The sequence below is a fragment of the Acytostelium subglobosum genome (genome assembly GCF_000787575.1).
Source record: "Acytostelium subglobosum LB1 DNA, scaffold: scaffold12, whole genome shotgun sequence".
Lineage (NCBI taxonomy): Eukaryota > Evosea > Eumycetozoa > Acytosteliales > Acytosteliaceae > Acytostelium > Acytostelium subglobosum.
Window position 1 is genome coordinate 85,686 of NW_012236521.1, and position 19,875 is coordinate 105,560.

At 43.7% G+C, this 19,875-nt stretch overlaps 5 protein-coding genes across 5 annotated transcripts; 4 read left to right on the top strand and 1 right to left on the bottom strand.

Moving 5' to 3' along the window:
• Positions 1–57: 57 nt before the first annotated feature.
• SAMD00019534_063370 (hypothetical protein) lies at positions 58–1,434 on the bottom strand (the record flags this gene model as incomplete). Its single annotated transcript, XM_012898157.1, has 4 exons — positions 58–406; positions 481–560; positions 637–1,188; positions 1,258–1,434. The coding sequence occupies 4 exons, from the start codon at positions 1,432–1,434 to the stop codon at positions 58–60; spliced, it is 1,158 nt and encodes a 385-aa protein (XP_012753611.1).
• A 348-nt stretch (positions 1,435–1,782) lies between these two features.
• SAMD00019534_063380 (hypothetical protein) lies at positions 1,783–2,196 on the top strand (the record flags this gene model as incomplete). The annotated part of the gene is made up of 1 exon (XM_012898158.1): positions 1,783–2,196. The coding sequence occupies one exon, from the start codon at positions 1,783–1,785 to the stop codon at positions 2,194–2,196; it is 414 nt and encodes a 137-aa protein (XP_012753612.1).
• A 7,210-nt stretch (positions 2,197–9,406) lies between these two features.
• SAMD00019534_063390 (hypothetical protein) lies at positions 9,407–14,639 on the top strand (the record flags this gene model as incomplete). The annotated part of the gene is made up of 3 exons (XM_012898159.1): positions 9,407–10,977; positions 11,038–12,724; positions 12,798–14,639. The coding sequence occupies 3 exons, from the start codon at positions 9,407–9,409 to the stop codon at positions 14,637–14,639; spliced, it is 5,100 nt and encodes a 1,699-aa protein (XP_012753613.1).
• Positions 14,640–15,671: 1,032 nt separating this feature from the next.
• Positions 15,672–18,203, top strand: SAMD00019534_063400 (hypothetical protein; the record flags this gene model as incomplete). Its single annotated transcript, XM_012898160.1, has 4 exons — positions 15,672–15,726; positions 15,823–16,019; positions 16,128–17,232; positions 17,299–18,203. 4 exons carry the CDS (start codon positions 15,672–15,674, stop codon positions 18,201–18,203), a joined length of 2,262 nt encoding a protein of 753 aa, XP_012753614.1.
• A 600-nt stretch (positions 18,204–18,803) lies between these two features.
• Positions 18,804–19,819, top strand: SAMD00019534_063410 (hypothetical protein; the record flags this gene model as incomplete). The annotated part of the gene is made up of 3 exons (XM_012898161.1): positions 18,804–19,014; positions 19,080–19,587; positions 19,738–19,819. 3 exons carry the CDS (start codon positions 18,804–18,806, stop codon positions 19,817–19,819), a joined length of 801 nt encoding a protein of 266 aa, XP_012753615.1.
• Between the last annotated feature and the right edge of the window lie 56 nt (positions 19,820–19,875).

The window sequence follows — 19,875 nt, forward strand, 5'->3', positions numbered from 1 at the left end:
CGCAGCAACAAGTATCTTGTTTATAAATATATAGTCACATCACACTAGGCCATCCGATTATGGCTTGTAGTTCGAATCAAGATAGTTGGCTTCGCCACCATTGTAGGAGAACTTGTAGTCGTCGTCTCGGTAGTAGTATGGGTCGACAGTGTCGTATGAGTTCATGTGATGCGATGACTTGTGCTGGCCAATCTCCTCGTACTTGTTGTTGCAGTTATCGCAAAGGTCCAACTCGATGCATTCCTGGCAACGCCATCTCGTGCCTACAATAGGTTCAACATCACATCCATCACACTTGTAGCCTTCATGCACTGGTAGTGAAGGATCGACAACAGATGATGATGATGATTGTTTCTTGCTTGTTGATGCCTTTGACGTATCTGTTGAGTCTTCCTTCTTCTGAGTTCTATAATGATGAATGGATGATTGATTGAGTGAGTTGGACATAATGTGATGATGGGGAACATGATGACTTCATACTTCTTCTTCTTTGTCTTTTTCTTTGGAGTACCATCGCCAGTGTCCTTTGACTTCTTTGGCGTTGACCTTGGAAAGAGCGACTGTTTGATTGATTGAATGAATGAATGAATGGTTAGAGAGAGGAAGTAATGTTGTGACAGTCCGCAGATGACTTACAGGTTGATTGGGAGGCTTGCCTGGAATGGGTAGTCCGAGCTTGTGTAGTTTGACAAAGTATTTCTGTGTCCTACTGGCCACCTGCTTGGGTGTTCTGTTGCCGAGCTCAGCGGCGATCTTTGTCCAGCGGTGTGAGGCCACAGCCTCAGAAGGGTACTTCACCAACAGTTGCTCGAGTCTGCTCTGCTCCTCAGTGGACCATGATAGATTGAACGTGCCATCGCCATCCGTACTATGTTTCTTCTTCTTCTTCTTTATCGTCGAGTCCACCAACATTGACAGGTCCTCATCTGATATATGTGGACGTTTGAGTGACTTCTCAGGTGTTGTGTCACCAGGTGGAGAGTACATAGTATCAGTTGGCGATAACATTGACGACGATGATGTAGTTTGTGTCGTGGTGGTCGTCGATGTTGACTTGGATGACCTTGACGATGACTTGGATGATGACTTGGATGACGGAGACGAGCTTGTGGTCGGTGAGAATAAGCCCGACAGGTTGGTTATAATGGGTACAGGTTCAATAGGTTGCTTCGTTGGCAGGTTGACTCTCTGTTGGCGACGAAGTAGGTGAGTGTGATTGGGTGATGCAGGTCCATCCTGCCATGCATGAATACTTACACCAGCTATCAGCCTTTCGACAAACTCTATTGGGTCTGCCAATGCATCAGCTTGTAGCCTCTTTAATGCCTCGATGTCATTCTCTCTATCCTTCCTCTGTTGTTCCAATATCTCCAATGTTCTTGTTAACTTCTTGTACTCTGGCGTATCTTTGATGGGTATGATCTTGCTATCCATTAAATCGATGATGCATTCCAATTGACCAGTTCAATACCAAAGATTGTACAACGCTCACTATCTACAGCCTATGCAAGTACACACATATATGTATGTTATATCTGTTTGAATGAGTTGATAAAGTTGGAATGAATGAGTGAGCTCTTCTTTCAAAAAGTTGAAGTCAAGGCTCGACAACAAAAGGTGATTCATTACATGCGTGGCAGACTGCTCACAAACAGATACAGGTACATATACCTCACTCAATCGTATACATAACAACATAGCATATCATACAGATATCCATACAGATACAGATACAGAAGATATAGACACAAGCTCCAAGACTTTGAACAAACAAACTACACAATGAACACTCCACAATCTCCATCATCCGTGACAAACATCGATGGTGCCCCAGCACAGCCATTCCGTACACCTCCTCCTCCACCTCCCCCTAGAAGAAAGAGTCAGAAGCCAATGACGTCGGGCAACGCTTGCATGCAGCAGGTCGGCATGGGTCTGCTGATGGGCTCGCTCGTCGGCTCTTCAATGGGTCTGCTCATAGGACTTGCAATCACACTGCCCAGTGGCATCAGAGGCAGGAAGATGTTTATTATTGCCGGTAACAGTGCACTCAAGTCCACTGCGTTCTTTGCTGGTCTGATGGGCATTGGTTCAGCGCTGCGATGTGACGATTATACACAAGACGAATCATCATTGTTTCAAACGATGAAATACAATCATTTGGCGATAAACAGAAGCAATCACCTTTATATATAAACATAAAGTTAACAATATATTTGACAAACCATCCTATCTTCAATCATGTAATTGGTAATGTTTAATTTCAAACTCAATGTTTTTTTTGAATAAAATTCGATTTATGTTGATTTGTGAAGCTCGTCGCCTTTTTAGCTCAGTTGGTAGTAGCGTAAGACTGAAGATCTTAAGGTCGCTGGTTCGATCCCGGCAAAAGGCAGAACCTATTATCTATATTTTTTCTTTTTTTTTTTTGAAATTTGTTTATGGTCAAATAAGGCGCCAATGAAGTTCTAACTCTTTGCTTCAAATATAGATTCAATCACATACCCCGTCAACAACTGGTTGAAGAACTTACAAGAATGTTTGATGATGATATTGCTGAGTTCTACACAGCTGTCATGGAGAATATAGGAAATGATAGATTCCAGCCTCCTGAAGGTGTGATCTATACCCTGGAGAGGTTGAAAAGAACTATAGAAGTACTATTGCAATTTAAAGTTGAATATATGGAGTACCTAGAATCAAGAGAACTTCGTTACAAGATGCTTGTGTTAATACCCATCAAGAAAAGCCATAACCCATTTCTACATGATTATGTAATGGTCAATCCACAAATAAAGATGGGATAATTTATAACTGATTGGCAGCCGGTCTTTGGCATCCACTCAGGCCCTCCTATTAATATTTTTAAACAGTACTCTTCCATTATTGATTGATAGACCAAATTTAATATACGTTTCCATGATTATTAATAATTCTTTAATTATTCTAATCAATAAAATAATAAAAACATAATTAATAAGGAGTAATGTAGAAGGTACACTAAATCAACAAGTAGAGAATTGTTGGAATATCTTGAACAATCAATATTCTCAATGACACTGAGATACCTCTCAATCTCAATTGAGAACCAACTTTATTCCAATTCAACATTCTCACTTAGTTTAAATGATCTGTGATTCACCCAAAACTCATTACTTGGTTTAAAATCATTCAACAATACCTGGGATAATCCCACTAAGTTCTATCGTTTGATTGTACTTAATGAGAATGAACTTCCAAGTTGGTCCCCATCTTAAAAGACCAGTTGAATTATTATTTTTTTAAATTACATTCAGTTTATTCAATTAACAATCTGTTAGATCTACTGTAAAAATAATTGATAATATAAATATTAGGATAAAGAGGCTCTTCATTCTTTCATTCATTCAAATATTAATTCTTTATTTCATCCTTTAAATATATAATAAATATATATTTAAACAAAAATGAGTAGTTCATTTAGAGAAACATTTGGATATTTTATAAAAACATATAAAGATATCGATGTAATGGATAAAGAGTTCTTAAAGAATCTAAAAACTAAAGTTGATATTATAAATGCTATTCCATCACTTTTTAGAGTATGTTACCTCTATTTATCAATTATAAAGAAAATTTATTAATACATTTAAATTATAATTATTGAATGATTAGATTGGTAAAAAGTATAAAGACATTGAGAGAACAATGGGAGAAGAAGTATTTGGTGAGATATCATTCAACAGTTCTGATGATAAGGTAAGAGGTGCAATTGTAGTCGATGCCAGGACCTTATCATCTATACCAAGAATTAATGTTACTTTGGTGGACATTGCTCTTGCATACTTGGGATCGCCAGAACAACCCAGCATGGTCAGACCAAGAAGAATATGGGCTATGTTTGAGGAAGAATTCTTTCCACTTCTTTTATCTTCAGCAACAGAAGAACAAAGACAACAACTACTTGTTAGTTATTGTGGTTATCTCATCACAGTGATTAATAATTGTGGATCTAGTGGTTGGGATGAGTTTATAGAATATAGGCAAAAGGTTGTTAATGCATTTGGAAAACAACAAGTTGGTACACAGTTGGAAAAATGGTTGCTCCAGTACTTACAAGATAGTTCCAATCTCAGAAGAAGTGAATGTGCTGCACTCTATATAGTAGATATAATGTACAAAGAAGATCTAGATAATATCAAGGCTTATAGAACTGAGATATTTAAGTAAGTTATAAGTTTGATTGATCGAAAGAATGAATGATTGATTAATTTATTTTTTAGTTTTATTATTAAATCACTTGAAAATTATTCATTGGATAGTGTACTTCGGTCTGGAATACCAAGGTATTTAGAAAACATGTCTAAATGTCTTGGACTACTACTTGAGAACCAACCAGACACTTTTGTATCGGACCAACAACAAATGATTAATCTACTGAGCAATCCAGAGATGAAATTTAGATCAGAAGAATTGTTTGATATATTATATCCAAATATACATCCTTCAAAGATTCAACAATTTACCGAAGGTTGTTTCTTAAACATCAACAATAAGAAAAAAAATATATTAATTAATCAACTTGGTCCAAAGTTTGTTAATGTATGTATCTAAATCATAAATATAAAAAAAAGTTATTTACATTCAAACTATATAGTTATACCCAAAGTTTCAAGATCATTTGATTTGGAATAGAGATAGAGATTATAATTGGATTTTAATATTGGATGGAATGACAAATTGTTTCCAGGCTGCAGGTCAACCTCTCCCTGCCACTCTAATTTCCTCATTGGACAATAACTATTCATTGATGAAACTTTCAAGAAACTCTGATAGCAATTTTCATTTGACAGCCAATGCATTGTTTAAAATATTCAAGGATACCGAGAAGATCAATTTTTTCAATGCCATGGTATACTTATTGATCAGATCACAAGATGGTCATCAACAACTGGTACAAACATTGATCAATGATTACCAACCACAACTCAAGCACTTCTTTGATCTATCACTTCCGGGACTTGAACAGATAACTTTAAATAACTTAGATTTGTTGATTGAATGCTCACGTTTATCATTGATTAATAATGTTCATTTGATCAATTTATTCAAAATAATCAAAAATTCTAATTATTTAGAGGCTCACCAACCAAGAGAATTATTATTTCAATTTATCAACTCATACTCTGATCCATCAACTGCTTGGACATTATATATTATATATATATTAGGACAACATTATGGGTCACCTTTGGATCAGAAATCACATAGTTGGGATAAACAATTTAATATTAATTACAATGATTTATATGACATATTGACAAAGAACATCCAATTACATAAGAATGAGATCAACTTCTCACGTCCATTATTCCACTTCTTCAAATATTTGTACACAACATATTCAATTTTCAAGGATTCTATAAATTATACCTTAGATAAGCAGAAGTTTGAGTTGATAAAGACATCAGAGCATTTGCAGTTATTGAGTCAAGATCAACTTATAGAATTGGAACTATTCAAACTTCAACTATTCAAAAGTTCAATTCCAATTATTGATCAAAGTACAGAGCATGTTCAAGTATTGCCAATACTTCCTTATATTGTACATCATAAGATTATTGAGATATTGATACTTGATCAGAGTGTTGAGACTGATACAGCTTGGATTGTATCATTGGGAACTGTATCCAAACAATTCCACAAAATATGCTCATTCACCCTTTCAAACATTCCAATCCCTACAATCAAACTACAATCACCTCTCGAGTGTATTGGATCAAAGTTCTGTTTATTCCAAGATACTCCATTGAGTATTAACGCTATTGATATTCTATCTGGATTCATTCAATCGAAGGATATTTCAAGATGTCTTGAACGGGTGGAACACCTTACTATCCCTTTCATTGGACATGTGGAGAGTAGCTATAATACTCCAAAAGGATTGGAATTAATATCTTTACCTTCACAATGTCTATACAATGTGAAGCAAATCAATTTTGTCCAAGCGATTGATAAAGAACTATACAAACTCAAGAGTATCATTCAGGATGTCAAGCCGGAGTCGGACCATCAATATATCATGATGTTAAATCAAGATAAATATTACTTCAATAGAGAAGAATTGTTCATTCACCTATTCAAACAATTACTTCAAGATTATGTTGACAACACTATTGACAACAAGCTGGAGTCCATTCATTATGAATCAACATCATTGATCAATCCATGGAACCCAATATCAATGTATAGGAGTTTGAATGATCCTTCCCCAATCCCAGAAATGGATACCAGATACTCATCCATCAGGAAGAGTGATAAGTATTGTGTTGTGACATCTAGAGACCTACGTGATGAGACAGATTCATCAAAGTTTGATCATATTACATCATTGACACTACCATTTGAAATCAACTATATCAATATCAGTCTGATTACCCAAGCAAGAGAAATTACAATCAGATATAGAATGCCAGATTCAACTTTTAGATATATACAAAATATAGATATAGGAATTGATTCTCATATTGCCAATCAATCAAAATATCTCCAAGAGTTATACTTGAATGTTTATTACAAGTCATACAGAGAATACTCTCTCACACTAGATCTGCCCGACCTATCAATCGCGACCAAGCTCCTTCCACAGTGTCAGACATCTATCAGATCACTCACAATCAAATTGAACTCATTTGGATTGATGATCAAGAGTCATGTCGAAGGTACACTCAATCAACAAGTCAAAGAATTGTTGGAATATCTTGAACAATCAATATTCTCAATGACATTGAGATACCTCTCAATCTCAATTGACAACCAACTTCATTCCAAGTCCACATTCTCTCTTGGTTCCAAAGAGTTGTCACTGATCCAGAACTCATCACTTGGTTTACAATCATTCAACAATACCTGGGATAATCCAACCAAATTCTATCGCAATATTTGATTTAATCTGATCACATCCATAAACTCTTGCCTTTGTTCTCTAAGTTCCTTCATGATTTTGATTGAATTATTGATTTACTTTAATATAACACTATGAAGATGAATAAGTTGTCAATCGATGTGGAAGGTCTGAAACATCTATATACAACGTCATCATTCTGTTTGTCGTTAACTGTTTAAGTTAGTTCAAGTCTGTGTGTGTCAGATGTGATGGAAGGTTGAGGTTGGTCACGTGGGTGGGGGTTTGTTCAAATTAGGGAAAGTCAAGAGACGCAACCAATCACATCTGAGCCAAACACACCCGTTCGKTTTTTACACAACTTAATTAATTATGTGAACTTTGTTTGTGATTGAATAGATGTATGATAGGTTCACCGATCATCAACTTGAGGCATAGAGTGTGTTAGATGTGTTAGATGTGTGTTCAGGTAGTTAAGGCTTCGTCTTGGTATGTCTGTCTGATGACCTCTGACATGACATTCAAAGCAAGGGAGGTAAGAAGGTTGGAACAAGACCTTTGACACAAATGTAGGTACCTATACACATTCACCTTGAGGCCTCTACATCATCTTGTGAGTGTGGAGAATGAGGAGGCATGGGCTTGCCACACATGTGTGTGTGTGTGTGTGTGTTAGATACATCACATCATCAATCAAACAACAACAATCAAATATCAAAAGACATTATTAATTGTGTCAATCAATCCTTAGGCAATACTTCTCACTCACTCACTCACTCATTCAATCAATCAATCATCTGACTGACATCCAAAGGTAATAAACAAACCCACTCACTCATCATTACAGAGACACCAAACCAGCAGATACACACAGACATTCATACACATACAACTATTTATCTCTTTTTAAATGTAAGTGAACAGATTGATCTCTGGACCTCCTGATCACCACACACACCACACACAATCACCATCACAATCACACCACTCTCCGCCTGTTCTAAACAGCCCAATCACCCCACTCTCGCACCCACTCAGCGTTCATGTGCTCAATCAATCTTAATCTGTTGTCATGTCTATTACATACACACACACGAACACACCACGTTTAACCATTAAACAGAGAGGAGAGAGAGATAGAAATTGTGACAACACCAATATTCATATTGAATTGGCAATCACATTGCCATTAAAGGTCAACATTGCTTAAAATATCGATCAAGGATTGTTTGATTGATTAATGATGTGTAGTGGCCGCGTCCACTGGATGTACCTGATCAGAGGGTGCGTGTGTTAGTGTGATCGTGTGTGTGCGGGGTACAGTGTCCGTACGCATGGTAATGGCAACCAATGTTCTGGTTTGAGCGATCGAGTCAGTACTAACTAACTAACTAACTTAGTTAAGCGCTAGTGTGTACATGTTAGAAGCATGTGTGTGTTGCAATCTTCATCAATCATCTTCACCATCCATCAATCAATCAATCAATCAGTCATCATCATCATCATTAACACCCACCGGCGACACCTATATCTTGCATGGTATCACAGCTGGACATAGTATATTAGAGTATCACCCTCCTACTTAAACACATATATTATAATACACCACCATCATAGAGTTAGTGACACTTATATATATACATATATATACACTTAATATATATATACCTAATCATTGGTTGTTAGTATCATCATCTTCACCTCCACTCCACCTTGTGCCAAATCAATCAAACACTTGTCCCATCCTTCCATCCATCTTCCAGCTGCCCGCCAACCCACCACCCACCCTCCGCGCAACAACAACTGATTGCCTAACCTTGGCAACGACATCCAAACAGTGTATGATTGTGTGTTGTCTGAATCCACTCGTGTAGTTACATCATCGTTCCAATCCATCCATTCATCCTTCCAGTCCGGGCAGCTTGGGAACCTGATTGGAAAGTGCTACGATCAAATAGTATAACAAGTAATCATTACTTGTTTCAATTGCTAAACAATTATATATATATTCTTTGGTCTCCTACTTTAGACCAACAACAACTCAATTCACATCACTCAATCACTCATCAACTCTTCACTCCCACTGTCCAATATCATAAGAACTAACCAAGCTTATCAATTGGCGGTCATTCATTCAATCAATAGAGTCTCTACAAAGCTAACAAAATAAGCTTGTGTAATATTATTATCTTGAAGTAAGTTTGTTTGTTTCTTTGTTTCCACCAAGTTTCCAGTTGCCAGTTTCCAGTTTCCAACTTGCCAGTTGCCACACGGAAACAGGGAAGGCAACATTCCGGCAACACGCGGCAACACACGGAAACACGGCAAACAAAACAAATAACTAACTAACAATTGTGACTCACTTCATTCAAAAATTACTTAGATAGCATTTGCTACGACTTCGACGACATTGAGCTTTGCTCTCTATCCCCTCATCAATCAACCAACCTTTTGTTATATTAGTTTAGACTGAGTTGTATACATCCCAACCCAGCCATGGCGAACAATACACCATTCCAAAGGATGATCACCAAGTGTATAACATACGCGGCACTGCTAGCGGTGCTGTGTCTGGTGATCTCACTCAACAACTACTACTTCCGGGAATCGAACGACGCAATATCCTACGCCGACCGAGACATCCTCTCCACAGACAACACGGAATCAGCAGCATCAGTAAAGGCAGCAGCACAAGCAGAGGAGGCTCTGACTACAGCTCGTACTCACAAGAAGACCAAGTCTGGACACCGAAAGATCCTCCTCAAGAGTGGCTCCATCGACACGCACACCATCGAGTCGATCTCTCTTGGCCAATCGACACTGCATGCGGCGACAAGACACCAACTCAACCACTACATTGTCCAGATTGCACATGTTGTGGACGATGAGCTGCGCACCAAGCTCGAGGACTTCCTCACCGAGCAGCCACGCTCCCGCATCCTTGCCTATCTGCCAATCGACTCCTACCACGTCTACATGACCGCTGCGCAGGCTCATCAACTCGATACCATGCAGTGGATTTCCTGGGTCGGCAAGTACGAGGCCAAGAACAAGATCCTGATCAGTAAGCAGCGATTGGACATGGATCATCGCGAGGCTATGGACCGTGTACTGGTGGTCCTCTCCTTCACCCCCGACGACGTCAACGAGCAGTCAGAATTGATTAACCGCTGGTCAACTCAACTAAACAACGTTCTTCGTGGTGATCATGCCACCGTGTCTATCCTGCCCGAGTCTGGCGGAGTCACATCCCGTCTGATAACCACTGTCCGCTGTGCAAAGGGCAAGGAGTGCAGACTGTCACGTGCCGAGAGACACGTCTACACCTGGTTGTCTGAACAGCCAGAGTCGATGTGGATCGAGAAGATGGAAGTGGTCAAGACCGCTAATCGTTATGCACCAACTGTCACACTGGCCACCTCGCAAGGCAGCAACCTGCCACTGGACTCATACGCCGACATCCCCATCCGTGGTGAGAACCAGATCATCGGTATCTCTGACACTGGTGTCGACATGTCTCATTGTTTCTTCAGCGACGTCAACAACCCAACGCCCTTCAACACGATCAACCTCAACCATCGCAAGGTCGTCGCCTACTTCTTCAACAACACCCTAGGAGATGACTCGGATGTCGTCAGAGGACACGGCACTCACGTTGCCGGTTCCATGGCCGGTCTCACTGCCAGCCCCTCACAGCCAATCAACCAATACAGAGGTACAGCGTTCAATGCCAAGCTTGCCGTCTATGATATCTCAACTGCTGGCTCCAATCCAGAGCCAGGCGATTATAACACAATGTACCAGGCAGTCTATGAAACAGGTGCGAGAGTCCAGGGCGAGTCATGGGGCTCACACTCAAACAATGGCTACGACGCGACCTACGGAACACCAAGCCAAGCCATCGACGCTTTTGTCTTTACTCATCCCGACATGCTGATCGTCAGAGCTGCAGGTAACGAGGGAGCCAACACCTACATGTCCCTGTTGACCCAAGCCGTAGCCAAGAACTGTCTGACTGTTGGCGCTCAGATGAGCACATTCGACAGCTTCAAGACCTATGAGGACTTCTTCGACTATGACACCAGTGCCCAGAAGTAAGTAACATGCAAAGCACGGCAGTGAGTGCAGTCAACTAATCAATTAATCAATCGTAGTACCATCCCCGCATTCTGTGCCTTTGATCCAAAGTACTGCCCATACACTACCACTCAGTGCTGCACTGACAAGGCTACCGTTCCAGGTCTAGCAGGTTGCTGCCCTCAATCATTGAAGGATCGTGACCTCAATACTACAAGCCAGCCAGCTTCAGCCGCACTACTCAACCAGAACAACATCGCACCGTTCTCATCCAAAGGACCAACTCATGACGGTCGTATCAAGCCAGACATTGTAGCACCAGGAATGTTCATTGTGTCCTCTCGCTCCAACGGTGCCAACAACACCGATCAATGTGTTGGCGCTGGTATCATGTCGCCCGACACTCTCCTCGCTCTTGAGGGCACATCAATGGCCACTCCCCACGTTGCCGCTGCAGCCAGTATCCTTAGACAATACCTCACTGAGGGCTACTACCCATTCGGCAGCCCCAACGCCTCCAACATCATCGCCAAGCCATCGGCCGCTCTTCTCAAGGCCATTTTGATCAATAGTGCCAGCCCACTCAATGGCACAATGACCAATCCAGAGGGCAAGACCATCCCAGTCCCAGCCAACCTCCCCTTCCCTGATGCATCGTTTGTCCAAGGTTGGGGCGCCATCAAGTTGGGTAACTTTATGAAGTTTGATGGCATAGCCAATGCGGCCAAGAATGTTTTCTTCATCAGTGGCCTCGAGAGCAAGGATAAAGCATCTGACTGGGTCGAGCCCAAGGTCGGCACAAACCAGAACGTCAGCTATTGTGTCAAGTACACAGCCAACGGCGCCACCAACCCCGCCTCCATCAGAGGTACCCTCGTCTGGACTGACCCACCCGCCTCCCCAGGTGCCGCCTACGACCTCGTCAACAACCTTGACCTGCGTCTTCAGGTCGACAACCTGATCACTCTCGGTAATGGAGGTGCCAACGCGATTTCTGGTCTGGCCTCCACCCCAGACACCATCAACAACGTCGAGCAGATCACTACTTCTGCTGTCAAGGATGGAGTCATCTACAAGTACACAGTGCTGGGCACTCGTGTTCCAATCGGCCCACAGAACTTCTCGCTTGTGATCCAAGGAAGCGGCGAGGGCAACTTTGAGTGGACCTTCTGTCCACAGTGTGGTACTGGAGACATTGCCATCTGTTACCCACCCAATGGAGTTGGAACGCAGAGTTGCCAGAGCAACCTCATGTGGACCAAGTGTATCGTCAGTTCATGTAACTCTGGTTACAGCTACAACTCCTTGGACAACACCTGTTCCGAGTTCCTCAGCTACAACTACATCATCATCATTGTGGCCGGTGCCACCATGGTCCTCCTGATCGCACTGATCTTCCTGGTCAAGTACTGCGAGCACCGCGACAAGAAGAAGTACGCCTACGACGAGTTTGGCCTGAGCATCAACCAGAAGCCCAAGGATGCCAAGGTGACCATCCCCGAGCTCTACTCACTAGTCAGCCCATTCATCTACCGTCTTCTTTTCGCCACTGGTTGCTCATTGGTCGCTACTGCCGCCAACATCCTGCAGCCATTCTACATTGGTATCATTATCCAAGACATCCCAACGACCAAATCGATCTTGGACCTGACCGTGCAGTTCATCATCATCTTTGTTCTCGCCTTTATCGAGTTCCTCTTCTCCACACTCAGCTCATGGGTATCTGGTATCGCCAGTGAGATGATGGTAATGAGCATCCAAAACGTAAGTACCATCACTCATCATCAATCCATCAATCAATCAATCATACTAACAATGCCCGGCACGCGACTATTAGAAAATCTTCCGCGCGATCATGGCACAGGACATGGGCTTCTTCCACAAGAACAACACGCCAACATTGATCAATGTGTTGATTGTTGATGCGCCAATGCTTAGATCAGCGGTGGCCGGCATTATCATGACATTCGCCACTGCCATCTGTAAGTTTGTTGGCAGTTTGGTGTTCCTGTTCACCATCTCTTGGAAATTGTCGCTGGCATTCTTCGCCACTGTGCCCATCCTGCTGATCACCACCAAGGTACAGTCGACCTTCACCAAGAAGCTCACACGTCTATTGCTGTTCAACAACTCGCGTGCTGCCCAGCATGCCTCCGAGTCCATGGTCAACATGCAGGTAGTCACCACTTACTGCAAGCAAGAGTACGAGGTCGCGCACTATGCCGAACGTCTCAGGATGGTGTTCACGACTGCACGTCGTCTGATCATCACCAACACCTTCTCGGGCTCTGTCAAGTGGCTGATGGTTGAGTCGCTGGCCTTCACCGTGCTCTACTATGGTGCCTACCTGTCGATCAACAAGGAGTTCTCGGTCGGTCTGCTCGTGTCCTTCTCGCTGTACGTCGGTTACGTGGTCGAGTCTTCATCATCCCTGTTCGGTATCTACGTGAGCTACGTCCAGTCGCTGGCCTCATCGCACAGAGTCTTCATGATCCTGCGCTCGGCACCAAGAAAGAGATCGACTCTGGAGGAGGAGCGCGCAGATCTCGAGGAAGAGATCCGCAAGATCAAGGCCGCCAAGGACCTTGAGGATAAGAACAAGGGTGACGACGATGACGACAACAACAACAACAACAATGGAGGTACACCAGGCGATGACTCGAAGCCATCGGACGACAAGCCAACGGGCGGCGACAAGCCAACTGGCGGTGACAAGCCAACTGGTGGAGACACCGACAAGCCATCGGATGATGACGACGACAACAACAACAATGATGGCGACGACAAGAAGAAGAGAAAGAAGAGAGAGAAGAAGGAGAAGAAGGACAAGAAGGAAAAGTACGAAGAGAACACTGGTATCGCCGTGATGGAGATGACCATGTTGCCATCGCACTACGTCGAGCTCGAGGAGGTCAAGGGCTCCATCGAGTTCAAGAACGTCTCGTTCAGATACCCAACCCGTCCCGACATTGAGGTGCTTCACAACATCACACTGAAACTCGAGCCTGGCAAGTGCTACGGTCTGGTCGGTCCATCGGGCTCGGGCAAGTCCACCTGTCTCGAGCTGATGGCCAAGTTCTACCAGCTCAAGGACGGCGCCATCGAGCTGGACGGCGTCGACGTCAAGAAGATCCGTCCCAACAACCTGCGCTCGCATCTAACCATCGTGCACCAGCAGCCATACCTGTTCGACAAGACGATCCGCGAGAACATCGGCTACGCCATCGAGAACGCCACCGAGGAGGAGGTGCACGAGGCGGCCAAGATGGCCAACGCCCACGAGTTCATCCTGGAGCTGCCCAACAAGTACGACACACAGCTGGGCCAGGCCGGCAACCAGTTGTCCGGAGGCCAGAAGAAGAGAATAGCCGTCGCCCGTGCTATCTGCTCCAAGAGAAAGATCATGTTGCTGGATGAGATCACCGCCGAACTCGATCCAGAGAGCGAGGAGGCCATCACCAACTCGATCAAGAAGCTGACGCAGGGCCACACCGTGGTCATGGTTGCGCACAAGGTCGCTGCAGTGCGCGAGTGTGACAAGATCTTTGTGTTGGAGAAGGGATACCTGGTCGAGGAGGGCACTCACGCCGAGCTGCTAGACAAGCGTGGCAGGTACTACAAGATGTTCTCCAACAAGTCTCAAGCAGAGGAGGATGAGGACCTACCATTGTCTCTCTGAAGTGAGCGAGGTAGTGAGTTGGAAGTGCCACCGTGGACCATCAGCATGGGAGCCACATCCTAGGATACATCATGTTATATATACACCAATCAACAATAAACAAACCGAATATATTGTATAATAACAATCATCACTCTGGAATCATTCCAATCACATTCACTCACTCGACCAAAGTCCGACATCCAAACTATCATCGAACTCCGATTCATTGGAAGTTGTTTGTAAGACCTCTTCGGAACTTGGGATCAAGCACCGATCGGGCTGGGGAACCATGACTCATTCACAGACCAGGACTACCTTGATTATGATGTGTAGGGTGAGATGATGGGGTGGTCGCGACTTTGGATCTTTCGTTGGACTTGTTCGGTACGCACACACAAGTCCCTTCTACTAATTAAACGATGTAAGAAACAAGTCTGTATCACCTAATAAGTAAGCAAGTCTCGCCAACACTCGCAACTCTTAGCCCAACCCTACAGTCCTAGGACTTTTCAAAGGTTGTTTCCATCAAAGTCCAAAACAAATAATTGACAAAATTGATCAAATTCAAAGGTTGATGGGTGATTGACTAGTTAGACGACAATCAAAAAAGAACACGAGTCTGCGTATGGTCCAAAGATGAGTGTGGGGTTAATCAATCAAACAAGTGAGTGCCCTTACCTAGCCCCACCAATGCCCCAACCACATGTCTGTCTCTTACGCTGTTGCCCACGCAACAACAACAAATAACAAAAGCCCACTTTTGACAACAATACTTCCATCATCTTTGAGGCAGAGTGGCGATTGAGTGCGACGACAATCATCTTTTTCCAACAACATCTCTGGAGAACATAGTTATCTATCCGATCCACTCCGACACACCTCCATCATCCAATCCAATCCAATCAACAGATAGAAGTTAATACATACAGAATAGTCATTCCGTTGAACAACGAACAAACAATCAAACATAAATAGGGAAAGGAGGAAGTGTGCGCGACCCTTGCACTTTAGATCACATCAATCAGATTGATTAGAGTTCATTCATTCAAGATGGACAATCTTGCCAACCCATACTTGGTCGCCGATGAGGCCTTTGTAGTCTCCCGTAGGTGTTGGTTGTTGGCGATGATGACCCATATGCGTGACACGACATCTCACTCACTCACTGACTCAATCAATCAAATCAACCAACAACAAACAGTGATCACCAACGTAGTTATATCAAGCCTTATATTCTTTGTGTTTATATTCCTGCGGCCCAAGTACAAGGAACTCTATCAATATCGATATGAACATCAACATCATGGCATTGACACACCGCCTTCATCATCCCTATTTGGTTGGGTATTGAGCACTCTTCGATTCAGCAATGAGAAGATCATAGCATCCTCTGGTCTGGTATGCACTCTCCACCTCAATCATTCACTCGCGGTGCAGTCGCACTAACTAACATCCTCACTCCACACTCACTCAATCAATCAATCAATCAATCAATCAATCAATCAGGACGCATACTGCTATCTACGCAACGTTCGTTCAAGCTTCTATATTATGTTACTGATGGCTATTCTGACGGCCATTGGATTGTATCCAACTAATTACATGGGCAAGTTCAATGAGACGCGCGCACCTGACGAGAGCAAGGTGGTGGGACTGTCGACCATATCGATGACCAACATTGCACAGGGCGAGAAGACGCTCTGGGTGCACGTGTTCTTCACGTTCCTCACGACGCTCGTCGTGTGCTACTTCATCTTCTACGACTACAAGGACTACTCCAACCGCCGCATCCAGTTCAAGAACCAGGACCGTCTGATGAACTACTCGATCTACGTCAAGGACATCCCCAACCACCTGTTCACGCAGGAGGACTTCTTCTCGCACATGGACCATCTGTTCCCCGGCCAGATCAAAGAGGTCGCGCTCATCGTCCAGACGACGGCCGTCTACAAGAAGATCGAGGAGCGCGAGGGCTACGTCAAGCTGTACGACCACATCGCCGAGCGCGAGAAGCGCACCAACAAGACAGAGTACGTGCGCGACGGCTTTCTCGGTCGCTTTGGTAACCGCCGCAATGCACTCGGCTATTATCAGCAGAAGATCAACGAGTTGGACAGGGAGATACAGGTGGAGAAGCTGAGCGCGCAGGACAGTCTGTCGCTGGAGGGCCGCTGCGGCTTTGTCATCTTCACGACCAAGTCGGCGGCCAAGATCGCCGAGCAGGTCATCGTGGACAAGGGCCACCCATTCAAAATGGTGCGCTACTCGGGCATCGACCCGTCGGACATCTACTGGCCCAATATCGACATGTCGTACACCAACTTCTGGGTGCGCTCCATCGAGATTGGCATTGCCATCTTCTTCATGGTCTTCTTCTGGATGATCCCCATTGGTATCATTGCTGGTGTGAGCAACATCTCGTCGCTGTCCCAACTCGGCGCCTTCCAGTGGGTGCTGCGCTTCATCAAGGAGAACCCTGTCATGCTCGGTTTCCTCGAAGGTGTCATGACCAACGTCCTCCTCATCCTTGCCATGATCATTCTCATTCCAATCCTTACCAAGATGTCCAAAGTACAAGGACACTTCTCTCGCTCTGACATTGACAAGTCTGGTAAGTAGCGAGCATGTGTGCATTGTTAGCCTACGACACCAGGTTGCTAACCTCTCCAAATTACAGTGTTTAGGAAGTTGTTCCTTTTCCAGATATTCAACGTCTTCCTTGGATCATCAATTGTTGGCTCAATCTTTGATTCGATCGCGACCATCATTAACAGCCCATCCTCAATCATATCGATGCTGGCGGCTTCGTTGCCAGGCCAGGCCAACCAGATGATTAACTTGACAATGTTGTCGGCGTGCACAGCCGTGATGGGCATCAGCCGAATCATCCCACTGATGATCCGCCAGAGCAAGCTGAAGAAGGCTCTGACTCCACGCGAGTTTTATGACATCTCGCACATAGGTGGCTTCCCCTACTACATCTTCTATTCGCGCAACGTGCTCATCCTCCAGATCTGCCTGGCATACTCGACAATGACACCATTCATCCTGCTCTTTGGCGCCTGGTACTTTGGCGTCACGTACCTGTTCAGCAAGTACAACATTGTCTGGGTCAACACGCCCAACTACCAGACGGGCGGCCGTCTCTACCCGTCCGTGTTCAGACGCACGATCATTGGCCTGCTGATATACCAGCTTCTGATGATTGGCGTGTTCAACCTCTACAAGTTCTACTGGGGCAACCTGACGGCCATCGCCGTCATCTTCACCGCAATCTATGGCTACTATGTGGACTCTCTCTTCTTGGACAAGTCTCGCTATGGTGTGCTGTGCACCTACGATGAGAACGAGGCACTGCTCAACCAGGACCACTTCCACGACCAGTGCATGTCGCTCAAAGAGTACACGGGCAAGGAGTATCTGCCGCCCTTCTACTCGCCTCTGGTCCAGATCAACAATGAATCCATTGATCTGGCCGACATCAAGTCCAATGCAGAATCATTCGATTACTATCCCAACACCAATCCCAATGGCAAGGATAATGGAAAGGGCAACAACAAGAATTATAACAGGTTGTTCTAGATGAGCAAGAACTAGTTAGTTAGCTAGTAACAGCAGCAGCAACAGCAACAGCAACAGAGCATTATTGGTTGATGTGTCTATAATGTACAGTACCCTCAATGACGTACCAATCATATTCATTCATACTACTTATAAGGGACGGGCCGACCGTCCAAACCATTACACATACAGCATAGCATTAACATGGCGTGATTATTATTATTATTATTACAACTACAATAACAAGGAGTTGAGATGTCCTCTTCTCCACGCATCTACCTCCCTCCCACTTCCTACACCTTTCTTTCTACATCCTTTATCCATCATTATGAATAAACATTGCCAGCGCTACCCAATAAGTACGCTGAATCCTTAAGCGAACAACTACCTAATAAGGTGATGCTCACCATACTTGGAAGAAGTATTCATCCTACACACTCTCTCCTACTCACTCCACTCATTCATGCTCACACCAACTACTTATTATTATCTCTATTTATTACTACTACTTACTTATTATTTAGATGTACAGGCATTGATTGAATGGACAAGATAAGTTTATTCAAACAAAGGAAGTCCCAGTTGGAAGCTGTTGGAAATAAAGATCCAAATGTAAAGACAATGAAGGTCGGTGTGTCAAAGACTAAGTCTACAAATGAACCAAGAAAGATAGATGGACCAAGTGATGTAGTAATAATGGATATTGAGAAGGGAAAGAAACCACTTGGTGGAGCATCCACAATTATCCCGAATCCAAGAGGTCTATTTGGTCACGGTAAAAGATCAAGTCAGATAACAAAGAACAATACCTCTATACAGGCTCCAACAAAGAGTAAGTATGAAGAAGTTGTAAGTAGAAGGTTAGTTGTTCAATTAACAATGGAATGTTACATTTAGAAATATTCAATGAATCATCCTTCCTATCCGATGGCATGGATATTGACAAACCAGAACCAAAGGCAACAAACACTACCACCACATCGCTGCCAAAGAATATGACAGTGCCCTCAGCAACAACAGCCATCCCCACCAAGCCCCCAACAATCCCTCCAACTAAACCAGGCCGTCCACTAACAGTTGAGGAAATAGTAGGGGTCAACAACCGGTCGACATCCACATTAACGACAAGTCGACACTCTCAACCTCCTCATAACAAGGAACTACAGAGTTTGAAAGTTCGTGCCGCTGTAGAGGAGCAGATGATGAAGGAGGATGTACATGACAACTTTGTCATTGTCAAGAATCAAAGGAACAACAAGGCATTTGGCAAGCTGATCGAGAGAGCAGACCTGACTATATCAACGCTGGACGACATGACCGATATGACACACAAGACCAACGCATCCATGGAGGAGATATGCGCCAGCTCTGAACAACTAAGGGATGTACGTAGTACTACTGAGACGTAAGTGCCGATTATTCGGCAAATCGTCCACTTGTACCCTGTTTATTGGCGGTGGGGTGGCAGGGCTTGGTAGGCAGGCTGGCGGAAAGGTCACTAACTAACCATGCCACATGGCTATGCTGATTCGAATCATATATTTATATGTTGTAGATTGTCAAAGGCTGGCTGCTATCAAGGAGTTGACAAAAGAGGAGTTGGAGTTGGAGTAGTTGTGGTAGTTGGTGAAGAGTGAAGAGTTGAGAGGTGGATAGGTGATAAAGTGATTATTATGTATATGTATATGTATAT